The sequence below is a fragment of the Panthera tigris genome, chromosome C1 (genome assembly GCF_018350195.1).
Source record: "Panthera tigris isolate Pti1 chromosome C1, P.tigris_Pti1_mat1.1, whole genome shotgun sequence".
In the NCBI taxonomy this organism is placed as follows: Eukaryota; Metazoa; Chordata; class Mammalia; order Carnivora; family Felidae; genus Panthera; species Panthera tigris.
This window is the reverse complement of record NC_056667.1, coordinates 102,784,299-102,804,049: the sequence shown is the minus strand read 5'-3', so window position 1 is coordinate 102,804,049 and position 19,751 is coordinate 102,784,299. Positions and strand designations below refer to the sequence as shown.

The window sequence follows — 19,751 nt, the reverse complement described above, 5'->3', positions numbered from 1 at the left end:
CACAGCCTGAGCAGGGCCGGGGGAGGGGAAGACGCCGACGAGCAGGCAGTGAGGACGGGAGCCAGAAGGGACCGCAGAAACCCACGGACTGTGGAGAGCCGCGATTTGCAGGGACAGCAGGAATGCGTTGCCTTAACAAGATCCAGGACATTTCACAGCTTATGCAAATGACTGCAAATCTACCTTCAGCCTTAATTACTTCACGCCATTAAACTGACTCTCACAGAAATTCCTGGGAAAGACCATTCTGGTAAAGAGGTGAATTTCAGCACTGGGGAGGGGGGTTGCTCTTCTGCCGACAGCCTGGCTTTCACGACTAGGACAGGACCCAGTCTGGCAGGATAAATCCTCGGGGGCTTATCCCTCATCCACAGGGAAGAGGCTTCACCTGGGCCGCTGTAGACTTTGCTAGCCTTCCTTTCCTCATCAGCCAACTCCCTACAAGGTGGAACCCTCTGGGCCACTTGGCAGCCACCATGCCCCATACCAAACAGCACAGGAACCCAAATGAACAAAAAAGGCAATTGGATTTTGTAAGAAACAATATATTTTATTTTTCTGACACCACAGCTCTGGTGAGTGGTTTTGTACCAAATTTAATGGAGGTTACACAGAACGTTTTACGCATGGGAGGGGGAGGGCAGGGGAGGAACCACAAAATTAAAAACAAAAACAAAAACGAAATCCTGGATAGCTTTTAGCATCTGTTCCACTCCCACATCGATAAAATTCACTTGGGAATTCCTAAGAAAAGGAGAACAGAAAACAAGGTGGGCAGGGAAGGGCGTGTTGGGGAAGAAGAGAAAGGGAGCAGAAGACCGCCGAGCATCCCAAGCACAGGCCTTTCCCTCGCGGAACCGGGACGACGCTCAGCCTGGAAGGCGAGGCTTTCATTAGATTTACTTCCCCAAAAGAACACCGTGTATTGCAGCTGCCAAAGGGAAAGAGGAGGAAAGCAGGGGTCACCAGTTGGGGGCGGGGGCACGGGAGAAGGAGATACACTTAACCAAGGAGATGAGGGCAGGGTGGGGGGGCGGGGAGGAGAGGGAAACTGAGAGAAAAACGTGAAGGTGGGTTTGCAGACTGGAAGAGACAGACCGTGCCGGAGAGCACTCGAACCGAAAAACAAACGTCCTAAGCTTCATTATTTTTGAAAAGAAAAATCTCCCCCCTCCCCCCACCCCTCGCTGAACTTAGTTCCTTTTTTTTGTGCTTTTCATTAATACTCTGCTCTGAGGTCGTAGTTTGGTTTTTTTCTATACACTGGAGTTGAAAGAAAATAGTCCAAAGGTCTGAAGACGGATTCTCCACCTAAAGTAAACGGCCCAGCATTCCTGTTCTCCTCTTGTCCCAAAGACTAAAGTCTCTGCTAAAATCCCTTTTACAATATAGTACAGTACACAAAAAAATAAAGCCCAAAGCAAATAAAAAAACAAACAAAAACAAAAAAACGAAACAAAACAAAAAAACAAAAACAAAACCAGAAAAGAATCCTGGGAGAAGCCAGTCCAAAGGACGTAAACATACAGAGAACGGTGCAACACATGACCGATGGCAATTCTCGAAGCACAGGCTACAGATTCCCAAAAGTAGGTGCCATCATGGGATACCCAAGTCCACAAAAATAATTTTTAAAAAATAAATCTTAAAAAAAACACACCTGTTGATTAAATGAATCATTTGTTTTCAGGTAAATCCATACATTCTCGAGTTCCCCCCTCCCCCAAAGCAGCCCTCGGGTCTCTGCTCTCCTATTGCCTGACCAACAGCACTCCCGGAACTCCCTCAAGGCAGCTCTCAGGACCCAGAATCTCATCTTGACAAGGATCGGCACATCCAATCTTAGCAGCTTAAAACATCATGTTTCCTGGGTTGCCAGGTCCTTGGCTGAATCCACCCATGCCCACGTCAGCGGCCATGCCCCGGGGCCTCATCTGTGGGGGGATCATGATGTTCTGTTGGGGTCCCATCATGCCCTGCATGGACATCATCATGCCTGGGGAGCCCACAGGCCCAGGGTGGGTGTAGAGCCCAGCAGGCCCCCGATCCTTGCCGGGAATCATGCCCACGGCGGCAGCCGGATTGCTCATCAGGGTAGGCTGGCCGGGCATTGTAGATTGTGCTGGTGACATCATCCGATGGTGAGGTCCCATCATGCCTTGCTGGAGAAAGGCTGGTGGTCTCATTGGGTTGTGGCCTGGCATGGATGGAGCCGTGCCAAGAGGGATGTCCGGAGTTCCCACTGGCCCTGGCCCTCCCATGCCAGGTAATGCTAGTCCCATTCTGGGGGCCTGTTCGCCCATCATCCCCTGCATGTGCGAAAACCCAGGCCCAGGCCCCTGGGGCTGTTTACGGCCTGGGACTTCCCCTCGAGGGAAATATTGCAGTGTCTGGCTAGGCTTCTCAGATGGAATAATGCGAGACAGATCAAACTCCGGGATTCCGGTGGCTCCAGGTCGGATGACCTCCTGCAGGTCTGGGTCTGTAAACACCGAAGGCATGCTGTTCCCCAGGACGGCGAAGGAGTCGGGACCCCCGGGGCCTCCAGGCTTGCAAAGTGCTGCATCTGCTGAACTCTGGGGCAGGGTGCTGGGGCGGCCAAGGGGGCCTTCTCCTGGGAAACCCATAGCTCCTGGGAAGCTGCCCTGCCCCCCACTGGGGCCGTTGTGAGGGAACGGAGCCTGCTGTGGAGGAGACTGTACTGGCGGGAAGCCCTGGGGGAAACCCATCCGTCCTTGAGGTACCATTGGAGGCTCCTGGGACCCATGCCCCATGATAGGATTGTGTGACATCAAGCCAGGCCCCATCGGGACCCCATGAGGAGGTATGTTGGGTCCCATGGCATTCGGAGAGGGCATCTGATTGGAGTGAGAGAGCGGCTGGGTCATTCCCATTGGGCTGAGGGTTGGCATCGGAACCACGGGGTTTGGACCTGAAATTCGAGGATTCTGTGTATTAATGCCCATCCCTAGAAAAATAAAGATATCAAAGGAATCACCTTAACCGAGAGCAACTTAGAAAAACTACAACAAATCCAATCAGCAACAACAAAAAGTCAAATGTGCAAGGTACTCTGTTGGGAAAACATAGGTCACGGAGTCCCTGCCCTCAACAAGATCGAAATGCATTTTTGAGCACAGACACCCAACAGCTCTACGAGAGGTTATATTTTGAGTGTCAAACTGTATGACGTAAGAGTGTGTAGAAAACAACCAGGAAGAAAGTCTCCTGTGCGAAAAGTTACAAATTAATATGCAAACCAGTGTAGTCCTCTTCATTGGAGACATTTCATACAGAAAAAAAGAATCTGTCTGAAGTAAGTATGGTCCTCTTTGGAGAAAGAGGATTAATCAGTCCTACAAGTCCAAGAATCAGAAATAATAACAAGGAAACCAAACAGGCCTTTACCAAATGACATCTAGCATTATCTTTTTAGACTGCCTTACTCAGAGAGCATTTCACACTCTAGGGTGTATAAAACGTTAAAGAAACATAGCTTTTAACAGAGAGGGAAAGCATGCAGTTTCTACTATAGTCTCTGGGACATTTAAGTATTTGGTTTCTCTGTGGAATTACTACTGAGTATGGTAAGGACGGTGCTTGCTAGGAAATAGGGGCTTTTCCACCATCTCAAATCCCGTGGCTGCTTGTGGTTGGAGGCTGCCCTTCCAGAAAAACACTTAAAAACTAAAGACATCCAATCAGAATGTTAAAAGGAAACTGCTTTCAGTCTTGCTCCAGGAGGACCCTCCCTACTCTGACCCTCGACACCCCCACCACCACAAAAAGGGAAAAACGAACCCATCCAGGCACACAGAGGCATCAGAACTTCTATAAGTTCATTCTAAGAACTGTCAAGAAATCTGCTTTCCAATAAGCACGGACTGAGTCAAACTAATACAAAATTGCTATCTTCCTCTAGTGCAGACACTTTAATTCTATCCACGGTATTCTTTCTCAACTCGTTGCACCTCCACCCGTTGAGGTCTGCAGCTGTTGACAAAGCACGTGAGAAGTCTCTCTTTTGTCTAACACGGGCTCCGTATCCTAGCTTCCATCCTGATTGCTTACCTGGCATATTATTCATTGATGGCAAGTTGGGAGAGCGAGCTGGAGGGGAGTCGTCATCGGAGCTGGCCACAGTCTTGATGGCGTCGTGGTATAAAGGGGTAGAACTGGGCATTGCGAACTTGGACATTCGAGACATCATAATAGACAGTGGGTTCTGGGAAAGGGTTGGCTCGGGAGGCATGGTGTAAGGTGTACTAGAGGGAAGACTTCCAGGGATATTCACAGAGGCAGACTGGCTGGCTGTAGGAGGTGGGGGGCCACCTAGAAGAAAGCAAAATGAAACAAAAACGGGCAGGGAATTAGATTGCTCTTGAAGGCTATCAGGCCTATGATTATGAACTAGCAAGGCCAGGGAAGCGACAGATGAACAGGACAGTGTTATTAGACCCGGGACACGAATCATCAGTCTTCTAGTCAAGATCTGTGTGTGTGCAGAGGGCAGACCGCAGCGCAATACAGAGGTGACGAATCAGCAGACGTGAAGACAAACACGCCAAGAATGCCTCAGACAGAACTTGAAGCTTGGGAAAAACACGGCTTACGGACAACTATTTCACTGAAAAGAACACGACATAAGCAGGTCTTTCCCTTGCCGATCACAACTCAAAATTCAACCCGGGATTCAGTCTGCTGTGGAGCCAGACTAGCGATCTGACCCCAGCCACCAACCCTACACATGCTCTTGATTAATTTCCACAACCAAAGCGTTTGAACAAAAAAGTTCTGAGGGGGCTGTCCCACCGTCCTGCTTTCATGACCCGCTAACCAATGGAGAGGGGCGCTTTAACTTGGAAGTGTATGTTTTCTATCTTACTCGGAGTCTAGTTTTTCTCAAGTGGGGACAAGGCGGACCTAGTATTTACACCTCGGTGCTCATCTTCCACGGACCACCTCTGGTCCCATTCATAAAACCACCATCATCAGTGAGAGCTTCTCCTGGGAAGAAAATACTGATAAATTGCGGCTGATCTGTGAGAACAGCAGTCTACCAAAGAGGTTTTGGGAACTGCTTCTGTGGCCAACGTGTATTTACGAGAACCACTCAAATCTTTCAGCGGCCTCCCCTTTGTGCTTAGGATTATACTCAGAGCCTGTGGATGTGAGGGCAGCCCCCTCCAGTGGGCGGGCCTAGTATTTAAAGCAGCCACATTTACCCACCGTTAAGGCATTTTATTTCACCAACATGTTCACCGTGCAAATGTAAATTTGTCTGTGAAATGACAAATACTTCCCATTTTCTCCTCTTCCTTTTAACAGTCCCATCTGACACACATACTCTGCCCTGAGAGCCGTGTTTCTCTGCCAGGATGGGACGCCTGTGCCTAACCCCGTGGAAGTACCGACGATGCACACGGCCACAGATACGTCCGTCTCGGCAGAGGCCACCTCCGAGTGCAGAGCTCAGAGACATGTCTCCGGGCACCAGCTGCATCATCAAGTCAGGACACCAGCTTCCTCAAAGGGCATAAACCAGGCTTTTGCAATCTCTGGCTCACAAGGGGCGACCGTGAGGACGCGAGCGTACTGACCTGACTCTACACTGCCCAGCATGGCTGGGGAGGCCATGGTGAGGGGTGCTTTATGGTTTGGAGGGATCCCGGGACTCTGGAGGGGAGGTTTTGGAGAGGAGGTCCATCCAGGTGACGGGGCAGGAAGTGATGGAGACTTGAGGTGAACAGGCGAAGCAGCAGCAGACCCCAAGACGGGGGGGGACTTAATGGACGCAGCAGCAGCCGGGCCCGCCAGCATGCCTGCCAGCTGCGATGGAGTCTGGGGGGACTTGAGGTTCCCCGAGGGCGAGCCCAGCATTGGTGACTGGACTTGGCACACCGTGGGAGACTTCAGAGGGTTGATGCCTGGGGAGTGCCCCTGGCTGCCTGCCGCAGATATATCCAAGGGCTTCCGCCCCAGGCCACGCTGCACTGGAGGAGCGGTGTTGAGGCTAGTGGGGTTACTGGAAGGGTTGAGAGGTAGTGCTGGCATATGACTGAGCCGGCTGTTAGTCCTTTGGTCGGGCCCGACTGGTTCTCTGAGACTCCGCAAGCCACTGTTGCTGCCTGGACCCTGAGACATGGGGAGAAACGGCCTGGGGCCCATGCCGTATTCTTGCTGGGGGTGCTCCCCAAACGGCAGGGGCACCATCTTCTGCTGAGCAGACAGCACGTCTGTGCCACCTGGGCGTAACTTCATCATCTCCTCAGGGCCCGTCCCAGCCTCTCTCATCTTCTGAGGTATCATCTGAGGGTTGGATCCCATGTTGACGTTCAGACTGACATCTCCCTTCATCCCACCGGGAACCATCCCAAACTCCAGTTCCCGACCAGGGCCCATCTGCGGGGGCATTCCTTTCGGAAAGTCGCCCCGAGAGGGACTCAGAGGGCCCTCGACGGGTATTCGAGGGAAAATGGGACTGCTCCCAGGCTCCATGTGTCGCTGGGAGCCGGTGATCAACCTGTTCATCTCCATGCTGGGCCTGATGCTTTCCATGCTCATCCCCGGGGGGAGGCCCAGCTGCTTCTCTGCCAGCTGCTGTTGAAACATCTCTTCGGACAATCCTTGGGGGTTTGGGAAGCGTTCCCCTCGGCCAGGACCACTGAAGACACCCTGGCCAGGCGGGAAGTTTCGACCGTCTGCGATTTTTGGCACATCGTCTGGCCAACTGACTCCAGAAAGACCCGGTCTCGATGCTGGGTTGGGGACGTTCGGTCCCTCCATTTCAGAGTTGATCATTCCCGCAAACCCAGGGAGGCGCATCTGGCTCCCTGCCATGTTGGGGTGGGGAGCCATGCCCCTCGGGGGCAGAGAATGAGGCATGCTGATCCCATCAGCAAAGGGCTCTGCGCCCCCCGGCCCCCAGCCTTCACCGGGGGCCATCTGGTATGGAGGGGGAGGCCCTCGGCCCACGCCCCGAGGCCCATGCTGATGGACCATCATGTCCTGGAGGGAGCACTGCTGCACAACAGCGTGCTCCTGCTTCCTCCTTTTCTCCTCGTAAAACTCCTGCTGCAGCTTCAGCCAAGCTATCTGCTCGGGGGTCATGTGGTCCAGGTGGTCAGGTCCCATGGGCCCAGACTGGGAGTTCATGGAAGGTGGAACCATTTCATCCGGAGAAAAGGGCACATCTCTATGTCCTTGAGGGCCAAATGGAGCTCCCACATCTGTCCGGGGCCCAGGTCCCTTCCCTAGGCTTTGGGATTGAGCCATCATGGCCTGTATCGGCCCTTCTGGTTTTTTCTGAGGTCCATCTAATACCCCAGTGTTCTGCTGGGGTCCCCCACTTTGTCCTCCTGTGAATTCTTTCTCGTCGGGGAAAAGCATCCGTTGGATATCTCGGAGCGTTTGTAAGGAGCGCTCCCGGTGCTCCAGCTGCTCCTGAGACAGGCCATCGGGGTTCTCTCCCAGCGCGGGGGGCTCGCCACTGGACGCTGGTGGAGGTGGGGCGGCTTTGGGATCTGCTGAAGAGCTACTGCTCCCCTGGGAGACAGGGGTCACCGCTCGGTTATTGGGTGTCGAGTTCGGCCCAGTACCGTCTGGGGGCAGTGGCGTGGAGCTGGCGGGGCTGCCCCCAGGAGGGATCAGTTTGTTTTCTACACCAGGACTGTCCCGGTCCAGAGGACGCGGGGGTGCAGCAGGCTTGGGTGCTGGTGCCGGAGTGGGCGGGGTCGGCTGCAGCCTGGTATTCTGGGAAGAATTCTGGTCCTGGCTGGCAGGAGCTGGGGGCTGTGGTGGGAGGGGTTTCGGATCATTCCGAAGGGCAGATATCTGTGTGTTCTGAAAACAAACGAGGTTTTAAAAAATCATTAGTAAGTTGTACAAAGAGGCGATGAAAAAGGCAAGGCACGTTATAAAGGATTTGTCCCCGTCACATAAATCTACTCTGACATTTGCTGTACAGCCCCACTCTGGACATGGGGACGTTCTGATTTTTTTCTTTGCCTTTACTGTCAAATGGCATCCTCTTTCCCGTGCTGAAGATCAGGTTTCAATAACTTTATAAGCATGCCAGGGGGAGAGCCACTCTGCCAAAGTGAATACATTTGAGTATCTATTTCGAGGAACAGGTTTGATATCGCATGTACCGTGTGTTGCTGATTCAAAGAGAGATTAGTTTCTTGGTATGTGGGAGGCTGTACCTAACACCTTTTCTTTTCCCCGAAAGTACGACTGGGTATGCAGACTTCTCACTGTCAATCAGGAGGGCTGATGTTTTCAACCGAAAGAGAAAGTCCCTGTCACTGACAGCTCTGTACCCTCCCAGCTGGAGGAAGCAGGAAAGGCCGTTCAGTGTCGGCGTCTCCTCTGGCAGGGGGACTACCTAAGTACTCCTCTCCTTGAGTTTCCAGGGGGCCTGACATCTCTGGTTTCTGTTTTCAGTTTGTGATCACTGATTCCATATTCGATAAGAATTTGTACATTAACTGTAGTAAGATAATCCGCAGGCAGGAAGCGTCCGTGGAGAAATCTGAGGCTATCTAGCTCATGGTGTCTCTCGGTCTGTTCTTTCCAATAGACGGTGGACTGCCCTTTCTATAGGCTGGATGATAGCCTCGTTATTATTTATTAAGTACCAGCGCTACACTAAGTCCTGCAGCAGGTGACAAGGATGCTGTTAGTGCCTGGAAGAGGGACGTGTATGTCCTGGGTCTACACCCTGGTGCTGCAGGAGGTACTGGAGGAGAACCGAAGGGCCCTGCCTACAAACCCCAGCTCAGGGATCTTTCGCCAGGCTCCAGGGAGCCGCATGATCCGTTTTTTGATGTTCATTCGCTCCTACTTGTTCACTTAATCCAGTCTGTGTTTCCAAACCCCTGCCTCCCCACTGACTCTCTGGAATGGTTCCCTGTGTGCACATTTGTACACGACTCGTCATGTGTATCTCCGCATGGAACAGTTTGTGTTGCATAAACACAAAGACTATCCTCGGGTGTTCCCGTTCTGTGAATATGTATGTAAATGTTTCGCTTGCAGGTAGCCACACACATATGTCTGCAGACAGAGACCGGTTCGGGGAAGGCTGGCTAAACCTGCGAGGGCTCTGTGTGCTCCGAGTGTTTTCCATGTCCCCGCCTCCCTCACTGGAGCGCAGAGGTCACCTTCATCCTCCTTCCAGTGCCATTTTAAGTTTGCCTTTGGTGGCCAGGTTTTGTTTGTTTGTTGGGGGGGGTGGGCATGGACTCTGTCATGTGACCAGAACAGAGGAAGCACTTCAGTGCCACTTTCGATTTCAGATTTGGAGCAACGGCAATCTGATTATTCCCAATTCCAGCTCCTTCTCCGACTCATTTCAGTACCGGAGAAGGTGGAGGTGAAAACTGGTACAATCTGTTATCCAATCGATCAAATGTTAGTCTGCACTACAACGAACCCTGTGCATTCCAGATAATATAAATCTTAAGCATTATATATGTGTATAAAAGGTTTAAGTATCAATTAAAAAACATATATATATATATATATATATAAATTTAAATATTATGTATGTCCACCTCTATCCTTCTTGACTAGCAGAGATGTATGAGCAGCGCGAAATGCCTTTTCTAAGTCTAACAAAGCCCAAGCTCTGCTATGTCAACAGAGAGGGGCTTCGTTGATAAACGACATAGATGAAAACTTTATTTTATCTTGAATTGCCACTTCAGTCATTTAATGTCACTTAACTGTTCCCATGTCGAAGACCCAACCCAGCGCTAGATCTTAGGCTTCCTGAAAGCAGGGACTGTGTCTGGAACCTCTTAGTGTCCCCACGGCACTCGCCAACACCTGTCCCAAGAAATAACTTTTGGTTCCATCTGGAACGCTGTCTTGAAGCAACCATAGCATACTTTTTCTAATGTGGTTTGCAGCAGGCACTTAAGTTCCAGACAGGAAACAGACTAACGTTTATTATAATTTTGGAAATATCAAGCGATTAAAAGCACTCAATGGTCCTCTCACTCTGAAATACATGAGGATCATTCTGAAAGTCACTGAGACTGTAATTATGGTATTATCAGCATGTGCTCCAGGACTGTGGCTTTAGTTATTCCTTTTCTGTTCTGCAACTAACTCAAGAACGTTTGTCAGTTTTTAGAAACCTGCCCCGTACACAGGGTCTGAAGTCAGCTTTTCCCAGAGATGGTTAGTTAACATGAAGGAAATCTAAGGTCTCCACATAATTCCTTTTTTATTGTGTCTTTCTCTCCCAGTAATCCATCAGTATACCAGCATGCTGATAGAAAAGGCCGGTACAGGGGCGCCTGGGTGGCTCAGTCGGTTGGACGTCCGACTTCGGCTCAGGTCATGATCTCGCGGTCTGTGAGCTCGAGCCCCGCATCAGTCTCTGTGGGGACAGCTCAGAGCCTGGAGCCTGTTTCGGATTCTGGGTCTCCCTCTCTCTCTGACCTTCCCCCGTTCATGCTCTGTCTCTCTCTGTCTCAAAAATGAATAAATGTTAAAAAAATTAAAAAAAAAAAAAAAAGAAAAAAAAAAAAAGAAAAGGCCAGTACAGTGCGATCCGCCTGAAGCCACACAGCGCCAGGACTAGGTGTCCAGAATGCAGCTTACACCATCAAGACTACCCTCCCTGCCAATGACATTCACCGTCTCCCACCTGTACAGCTGCTGTAGAGCCTTTAAACCACACTCCACTTCCAGAATGGCCTACCAGAGGGGCTGTGCTTCGCTCTGTCTTGCTGTTAGAGATGTTCTGGATGTGGAAAGTGACGATAGTTTCAACCTGGCCCTTCAACACAGCTTCCGCAGCTCTGCAGAGACGAAAGAGACACATACGCTAGGACGTGCTTCTATTTCACTACCTGTAATTCCAAAACGTTTTAACCCCAGACTGAACTTGTACAAGGGGAAGGAAGGCGTTCCGTGTAGACAGCCACCAGAAATGTTGAATAAGAATCGAGAAACACAGGGTTTTCATTATCTGTGTCTATCACTTACCACCAGACTTCTGAAATCTAATGACAGCCATTAGCAAATCTCAAAAGAGGCATGTAAAAAACCTGAGATTTTCTCCTTCAAACCAATGTCCTGTGGTAGGTGTGTTTTTATGGAATCCTAGTTCAAAATCCCAACCACAAATACGAAATCTCACAATACCTAATGATACTCTAAGGCTGTTAAAATTCACTTTGTATGTATGTAAGGTATAGTCACATTCTTTATAAATTAAATAAGTAAAAAATCTGCTGGTCCATCCACCAGAGACATAGGTACCAAAACGTCCACCGTAGTTATCTCTATGAACTCCAGGCAGATTTTTCTTTTTAGTTATTCATATTTTCTAATTATTCCAAGATAGACCTGTATTACTTGTGTTATTTAAAAAAGGATGCTAAATCACAGAAAAGTGTATATTGTGTAATTAATCTCTTTTATGTTTAAAAAAGATCTAGATGTATATTACAAGCATAAAAAACTTCTGGAAGGAAAGCCCAAGTATCATTAGTGGTTGCCTCTGGGGAGAGAGGGTAGGGAGGTTTAATATTTTATTTTACTTTACCCCTTTCTGTCCTGTTAACTTTAAGTGCTCATAACACAGGTCAGAGGAGGGGGGAAGGAGCAGTCCTCAGTGGGAATAAGAACTTAGGTGTCCAAACACACAAGCCATGCCAACAGCAAGACACAGCCATTAACTTACTTATTGGCCATCTCAGTAGAAAACACATACACCACTTTGGCGGGAGTCTTCTGAGCAGGTGTGGGCTCTGGGGCAGTAGTCTGGCCATGGGAGGGGGTGGAAGACCTGGGGGCCGTAGCATTTGACGGGGTCATCGAGTGTGGCGTGTGCTGGGAATCCTGGGACTTTATGTGGTCAGCAGAATTACATTCTAGAAGAATGAAAAGATCCGCGTCACGGAGAGAATAAAACTTCTTCTGCCAGCATTTATATAGCACAAGCCCACCTTGAGAATTTCAAGGAGGAGGCACCTTGCTAACAGGAGACCTCTAATTTTAAAAACTCCAACACACTTGCCCCGAAATGATGAATTACAAAACATTCCTCCCCCACCTCCTTACTTCTCTAGGGCGCATCCTTCAGATATCAGCGCAAACATCCCTGCTTCCTGGAAACCTTTTTGGAACCTCTTGGACTGGATGCCCCTGTGGGTTGAACCCATAGCCCCCACATTCTCTGATTTCAGCATTTGTCCAATTTGATTGTAATCGTTTAACGATGTGCCGTCTAGGTGCGCTCACATCCTCGGGGACAGCAGCTGCATCCATCTTGCTGACCGTGGCCCCCCAGCACCCAGCACAGCGCTGGCACTCATGACAGGCCTCCCCACAAACACCCGAGGGAGGAACGAAAGACGGGGACAGTCACCAGGTTTTCATCTCTAATTTGGGTTGGGGGCTCACACTTCCTCTCCTGGAATGCTAACTTCATGCTCTGGCCTACAGTTAGGATTTTTGGTTTTACACTAGGAGGAAAAACAACTAAAACCACAGCCATTGGTCCCACATTCCTCCTGGCTGGCTCCACTGTGGGGCCTCCCCTATGTCTCCCCCAACGTAGCCACTCATCCTGCCACACTGAAATCAGCCGGGACAAACCCACACTAGTGCCAGCGCTAACCCTCGTGCCTACAACGCTGGCAAGGTGGGAGCCAGAGAGCACAAAACCCACGTCTTAGAGGGTGAATCTGACAGAGAAAAGGAAGGGACGCCAGGAAAACTGCTCAAGTGCGGGCCACTGGGGTCGACAGGCTGGAGCTGCTGGTTTGATTCTGGAGTATAAATAGCACGGAGGCCAGACACATCCATAAGAACGTGGTTAGGACCACGGAACGTCCTACTGTAACCCCCACAACACCTGCATCATCAAGAGCAAGAGCTCCTCAACAAAGTGGTTCCACACTGCTCTTCAGTGAGCAGGAAAATGAGAAGAAATGGTTCCCTCTTAATAAGCCGTGACAACACCTGAGTCTGATACCTACTCTCCCCACTCGGCTGCTATTAGGCTCTCCAGCATCCAGCAATGGCGGAGGCCTTCCCTCGGGAATACCTACTTCCCTCTGAGTCTCAAAGATCTTATAGACATACCTTTAATGTCAGAGTCATCGTTTGGAGTCCCAGGATCTCTCTGATCAAAGGAGTCGGCGGAAATACTTCGCTCCCTTTTCCCCTTGCCCTTGGCACCATTTCCAGCCCCATTCTTCAGCCCCATGCTCCCACCTGGGCCAGGGGGTGCTTTAGGGGTATGGCCCCCACTCTTGGAGTCACAGGGGGATGGCTGGGATTGGCTGGCTGAGCCCCCCTGTTTACCCTGATTGGAGAATTTGGAATCCAGCTGGGGGTTTCCAGATGGGGACATCACTGTAGGGGGACGGACCATCACCTCCTGCTTTGACTTAGGGCTACTAAAAGAGACAAATAATAAAGAGAGATCAGATGCCGGATACAGCTGGGCAGCCCAAATCAGGAAGAAGCAGTTTCTAGGAGCAGGTCAAGGAGACACAGAGGACTAAGTAACTACCCCACCTTTCACCTCGGCTCCTTCCTCACCCCCTCCAACCCCACTCTCATCTCGGAGCTATCGACAGAGAGGAGGGTCAGGCAGAGTGGCCTGCCAGGTCTCAGGAACCCTAGAGTCACATGGGGACCCATCTCTAGGGCTTCTGTCAATAAAGGACAATGGTTTCTATGTACATAGAGAAGTGACTCTCACACTAAGACTAGCTCAGAGTAAACAAACAGGCATCGTTAAGATTAAAATACTACCCACCCCCTGGCTGATGACAAGGAACAGCTGTAACGAGAGCCTAGCTTCCCTGCTGGAAAATACAAGCAAGACCCGGAGAGTACATGAGGAAACCCGCTGCTGAATGGCAGGTTAGGGAAACCTTGCCAGACACGAGTCCCTCAAACAAGCAGTATCGCACGCCAGAGCAGATATGCTAACCAGTGCCCCAAGGGATGTGGAAAAAGTTCTTTCAAATATCCATTTAAGGGGCCCCCGGGTGGCTCAGTCAGTTGAGTGTCCGACTCTCGCTTTCGGCTCAGGTCACGATCTCACAGTTGGTGGGTCGAGCCCCGTGTCGGGCTCTGTGCTGACAGTGTGGAGCCTGCTTGGGATTCCCTCTCGGATCCCGCCCCCCCTCTCTCTGCCTCTCCCCTGCTTGTGCTCTCTCTGTCTCTCTCTCAAAACAAAGAGAAAAAAGTTTCAATTTAAGTACTGTGGAACAGAGGAGAAAGCTTCACAGCGGGAGTCCAGTCCAGGGCTGGTGTTTTAGTCCTAGGATCTCAGGCCTCCTCACCATTCCAGACCTCGGCTTCCTCACTCGCCAAGGTTAGCACATGGTGCTGGGTGAACTCTAAGGTCCTCTCCTTTGCGCTTTGGGGAGGGGGCGGGGGTGGAGAGGCGCGGTCGGAGAACAATGGGCGGAAGAACACCAACGGACGTCTCTAACAGAAAGCCCGATGGTACTATAGCCCGTTTATTATTCTGTTTTCTCCTCTTTTCCCCACTCGAGTCTCATCTGCGTCCAATCCAAACACACTGTTCCCTCAAGGAGTGTTCATGGTCCACCTGCGACACCCCCAGGGGGCAGCCGGGCGGGCTCTAGCCCTTACCTCTGTGTGTTTCCTGATGGAGAGTTCCTCACTTTGGGGTTACTGGAATGCATTGATTGAAATCCTGAGCGTGCAGTCACAAACAGGGACGGGCTCACCGAGTTCCTCTCGGGCTGCAGCACAGACAGCTGCTGAGGGCAGTGGCGGCGGCCGGCGGCTTGCTGGGCGCGGCCCTCAGCGCTGGCCACCTGTATGCCTTTTTCCTCTTTGCTTTTCTCTGCTGTGGAAGTGGGTCCTTTCCCCTTGCAGCTCCGGCATCCTCTGGGTGTGTGCCTCCTGCTGCCAAAGGAAAATCTCGCATCTCCAGGGCACACTATGGGAAAAGGCCACCCAGAAAGACATAAAACACCCTTACAACAGGATCAAGGTTACAGTCTAGCCAACTAGACGCGGCGGCTACATCACTCCTCGGCTTCCAACAGGGCCAAAGGGGGAGCAGTGTTCATGCTCTGGCGAGAAGGCAGCTAGAGAGTGACAGGACTCTCTGCCAAGCACACGGGCCTCCCACCAAGTATCATGTACCGGGCGTCGGCAAGCACACGAGAAAAACATTTCATCTTCAGCCATATATTCTCCCTTACATTTCTCCACTTCCAGATACAAACCCGCCCAAAACGCAGGTTTATCTGCTCTTTTCAAAACAATGCTTTGAAACCACAGGGTACTCCCAAATCCATAGCAACTATCCGGTGTTTCGCCTCTGATGGCAGACAACGGCACTGAAATGTAGCAAACCCATCCCGATGTCAAACCACGAAACAAATTAATCTGTTTATATTCTCGGGGCCTCAGGGTGGGGAGACATTGGAGGAGGTCCTTCTGAGATCGGCTGCTGAGCCAATACCAAATACAATCAGTTCTGCCCCCTGACTTCCACGATCTTTCTATTAAATTATGCCAAGGATGTGTCTGGAGTTCTCGCTGTTTAATGACAGGGACCGTAGGCATGGCTAAGCATGGGAATGATCCATCATATTGAAGGTAAAAGAACATCTTTGGAAGCTAAGATAGTTTTTGAGCCAATTTGCAAGGCTAATTTGAAGCATAAAGGTCAAGAAAATATTCCCAAACCTAGCCAGAGAGCAAATGAGAACGCCCTTTACTTCAGGACGCCTGGACTAGTTCAGGGACAACCAAAACCCACTTTCAGTCACTGATTCTTCCAGGGCAGTTCCAATATGGTTTTCTGGTAACCGCTGTCCCCTCTACTCTCTTCTGATAGCTTGGCGGGACTTCTGATAGCTTGGCAAAGGGGCCCGGGACTGAGATAGAAGGATGTAAGATGCGGGACTCGTGGCTGAAGAATCACAGGGAGCCAGAAGTAGCTCGGGTGTTACCGCTTACACACACTTTGTGGGACTCCAGAACCGGACTGGAGATTGGGAGTTGTTACAGGTTTTGGCGCCGAGTCTGATCAGGGTCAAGGGTTAAACATCCATGTCTTCCTTTGGAAATCTGCAATAGTCCCAGCATTTTACCTGAGACGCTAAAAGGAATTTATGGAAGTTCTCAGTGCACACAATTACTTTTTTTTTTTTTTTCTTTTTAAATGATGAAGTCAGGAAAAACAACTAGAAGAAAATGGTATGGAATGTTTTCTATGCCGACCTCGGGGGGAAAAACATCCCAAAAAAACATTTTGGTCTTGATGGTATTTAAGGTTGTACTTTTAGCCCCCACCACCTTCAGCTTTTTCTTTTTTTCAGTCTGAACTATAAAATTGATCGTGGTTGTCAAGTCTGACATACATAATCATAAACCATTTTGTAACCTCTCACTAAACATCAGGAATCCCTGGTAACATACAAGTAGCCACTGAATCTTGCATGGACAAAGCCATCAGAAAACATTTACCTCAGGAACAGAAAAGTGGTTCCCACCAAATAGTCCCCTTCTGTAACTTCTGGTACTTTCTGTCTGCATCACACATTCTAGCACTCAATCATATGTCATACTGAATAGTCCTATGTGTATGTTTTATCTCCTTATGAAGAAAGACTATGTTCTTTGAAGACAAGAATCTTGTTTTCAAGTTCTTTGGCTTGTCTATAATACTCAGCATGATGTACTAAGATGTGATCGGACCCTCAGTGACATACTCCATCTGCTTCTCCCAGAACAGAAACACCTGGCATTTGTGGTACACTTTCTCCAAAGGAACTCAAAACATATTACAAATATCAAATCGCCTCAATCTGCCAGGCCTATCTTTAAAAAAATATTTTTTTTAAATGTTGATTTATGTTTGAAAGAGAGAAACAGAGTGTAAGTAGGGGAGAGGCAGAGAGAGAGGGAGACAACAGGATCTGAAGCAGGTTCCAGGCTCTGAGCTGTCAGCACAGAGCCTGATGCGGGGCTCGAACTCCGGAACTGCAAGATCATGACCTGAGCCGAAGTCGCTTAACCGACTGAGCCACCCAGGTGCCCCAGTCTGCCAGGCATTTCTGATGAACTGGTAGCAAAGATGATTTCTGATAATAATACTGTGAGCACACAACACTTTTATCTTCAAAGTACTCCTAAAGACAGTTTCTTATTCTCACATGTTTCTCAGCCTTGATGGATGGGCATTTTACAGGTGAATGGGGGGAGCACATGTGAACGGTGTGCAGGGCTTCTTCCCAGGTTTGCAATCGGTTCTCCCCGACCCTACTCTTCATCGACCCTACTCTTCACCTCCTCACCATGACCTTATGGGCGGAGAGACAGCACGAAGGCTGAAGCAGGCATGTGGACTCCCTGACTGACGGGGAACAAAATCCCGGGTTTTCAAAATCCCGGGTTTTCAAAACCCCTGGATGAGCCAGGGGAGTAGCTGAAGTCAGTCACCCTAGCCTTAGCCCGGCAAAAGAATCCACCAAGTGTCTCATCATATAGTTCCAAAGACTACAATTTGGCTCTTTGGTGCCTACATTTGCAGGCTGGTGCTCAGCTGTCATTTTAAGGACTGGAAAAGGTCTTCCACAGAAGATGATTCATTACAGCCACAGAGAGACTTTTTCCTCCAATAGAACTCAGGCTTCCAACTTGAAGATCTATTCATTCAATGCTTCTCCCTTTTCTTCTTAGCTCATATTTAAAATTCTTCCTAACAAGGTATCAGGCACTCTTTCAGGCAAGGCCTGTACATATTAAGTCACTGACCACAGCGCCGGGAGGCAGGTACCCCCACCTATTTGAGAGGTGAGGAAACTGAGGCTCTGAAACGTTTAGCCGTTCGCCGAAGCGAGTTGGGTCATACGTGAGTTAGTCATATGCGAGTTAGTCATACTCTAGTAAGTGGGAGAGCTGGCATTCGGCCAGGCCCCCGGCTGTGCTCTTCATCACTGTCAAGATGGGGACTTGGTGGACAAGGTGAGCTAGCGCCCAGAAGACAGTGCTTGGCGGCACGGTATCAGCCTCTGGGTTAACTGGTACTACGGCAACCATCACTGTCTAGCCAGCTCACTCGCTTATCCTGCCCAATGGCATTTCATATCTTGTTCCTCTCCAACTGTCCCCTTCCACCCCGCCCTCCCCTCTCTCAGGGCACGGTCCTGCCCAGGACTTAACAAGGAGAAAAGAAGTCACCAGGCAGGACGTGACATCGTCCTCACCACCAAGTCTGCAAACCTGTTTTCACGGTACCCACCTCCTCCTTCTTCTCTATCATCGAAACAGAGAAAATAGCCCACTCTTCCTCAAAGGTCAGTCCCGCCACAGGCGGTCTAGACCCCATCCCTTCCAGCTTTCCACGAGCACACTCTCTCCCTCTCTCTCTCTCCTTGGGTCTTCCCCGCTATCTGCTGCGTGCTTCCAGCCACCACGCAGACACGTGCGTGGTATGTCTTCCAGCGTTGAACAGAGACCAAAAAATTACAGAAAAACAAAGCATGTTCTTAGTCCCTCTCAGAGCCAAGTCTCTCCACAGAGTTGACAAGACATGTGGTTTTCCCTTCCTTACTTGCCGTTCACCCTTTAACCATTTTAAACTGACTTCCACCCCCCACCCCCACCCGGATCACAGAAACCACTGTTTTGCTTAAGGTCACCACTGGCCACTTTTGTAACCTCATCGGACTCCACCTCTTAGTCTGCCAGCTGATCACCTCCTTCTTGGAACTCTCCCCTCTCGGTTGCCAGGCCGCCACACTTCCCTGGTTTCCCTCCTGCCTCCCCAGTCGCTCTCCACCTGCGCCCTGTGCCAGCCCCTTCTCCACTCAGCCTCTACGACTCAGAGCTCCTCAGAGCTCGTCGGCACTCTTCTCTCCCCACTCTGTAAGCTCTCTCGGAGCCAGTGACTCCCAATTTCCCATCTCCAGCTCAGCTGGCACCCCGCAGACCTGCACACGCAGCCACCACCTTGACGTCTCCCTAGATGGGAGAGGAACTCTTCATCCCTCCCCGACGCACCTGCCCCTCAGTCTTCCACACTGTGGTCAATGGCACTTTCGTCCACCCGGTCGGTTCTTGCCGGAAACACGGGAGTCATTCCCGACACGTCTCTCCCTCACCACAACCCTCCGTATGGAGTCTGAATATTTTTGCCGAATGCCTGAAATCTCGGCTTTGGGATTTCTTCTTCAGGAAGGGAAGGCAGGGGTCAAGGGTGATTTGTTTGGTCACCTCTGTGTTCCCAGCACTTACTACAGCACCCAGCATGTGGTGTCTGCTCAAAAAATGTCTGCTGAACAAAAGCCGAAGTTCTTCCCCAAGATCATCTTTCTAAGCCAGCCAGGTTCTCTAGTGCCACCACCCATCAGGCTACTCACCGAAACCCCAAGGGTCACGATACCGCAGTGCTCATCCTGGAGGTGAGGAGCTGGGGGAGTCCGGGAACCCCTTTCTCAAAGGTGACCCTCACCTGGATGAGGATGAAGAAGAAAAACTTCTAAATGGATTTAAAAAAAATTTTTTTTTTACATTTATTTATTTCTGAGAGCGAGAGACAGAGCACAAGTTGGGGAGGGGCAGAGAGAGAGGGAGACACAGAATCCGAAACAGGCTCGACATGGGGCTCGAACTCACAAACTGTGAGATCATGACCTGAGCCGAAGTCAGACGCTAACTGACTGAGCCACCCAGGCGCCCCTAAATGGATTTTTTTTTAAAAATCCACTATATCGTGTTGTCAC

The 19,751-nt window shown here is 50.2% G+C and overlaps 1 protein-coding gene across 6 annotated transcripts in view; it reads right to left on the bottom strand.

Moving 5' to 3' along the window:
- Positions 1-527: 527 nt before the first annotated feature.
- Positions 528-19,751, bottom strand: part of BCL9 (BCL9 transcription coactivator) — an 83,949-nt gene continuing 64,725 nt past the window's right edge. For 3 of the 6 annotated variants that reach the window (XM_042993942.1, XM_042993943.1, XM_042993941.1), the window contains exons 3-10: positions 19,389-19,480; positions 14,638-14,950; positions 13,108-13,424; positions 11,702-11,891; positions 10,661-10,814; positions 5,601-7,842; positions 4,072-4,332; positions 528-2,968 (exon numbers count right to left, since the gene is read on the bottom strand). In XM_042993942.1, coding sequence (XP_042849876.1) covers positions 1,851-2,968; positions 4,072-4,332; positions 5,601-7,842; positions 10,661-10,814; positions 11,702-11,891; positions 13,108-13,424; positions 14,638-14,690 — 4,335 coding nt within the window. In that variant the 5' untranslated portion in view covers positions 14,691-14,950; positions 19,389-19,480 and the 3' untranslated portion in view covers positions 528-1,850. The remainder of the gene's footprint in view (positions 2,969-4,071; positions 4,333-5,600; positions 7,843-10,660; positions 10,815-11,701; positions 11,892-13,107; positions 13,425-14,637; positions 14,951-19,388; positions 19,481-19,751) is intronic. The other 3 variants (XM_042993944.1, XM_042993946.1, XM_042993947.1) reach the window with 3 other exon arrangements.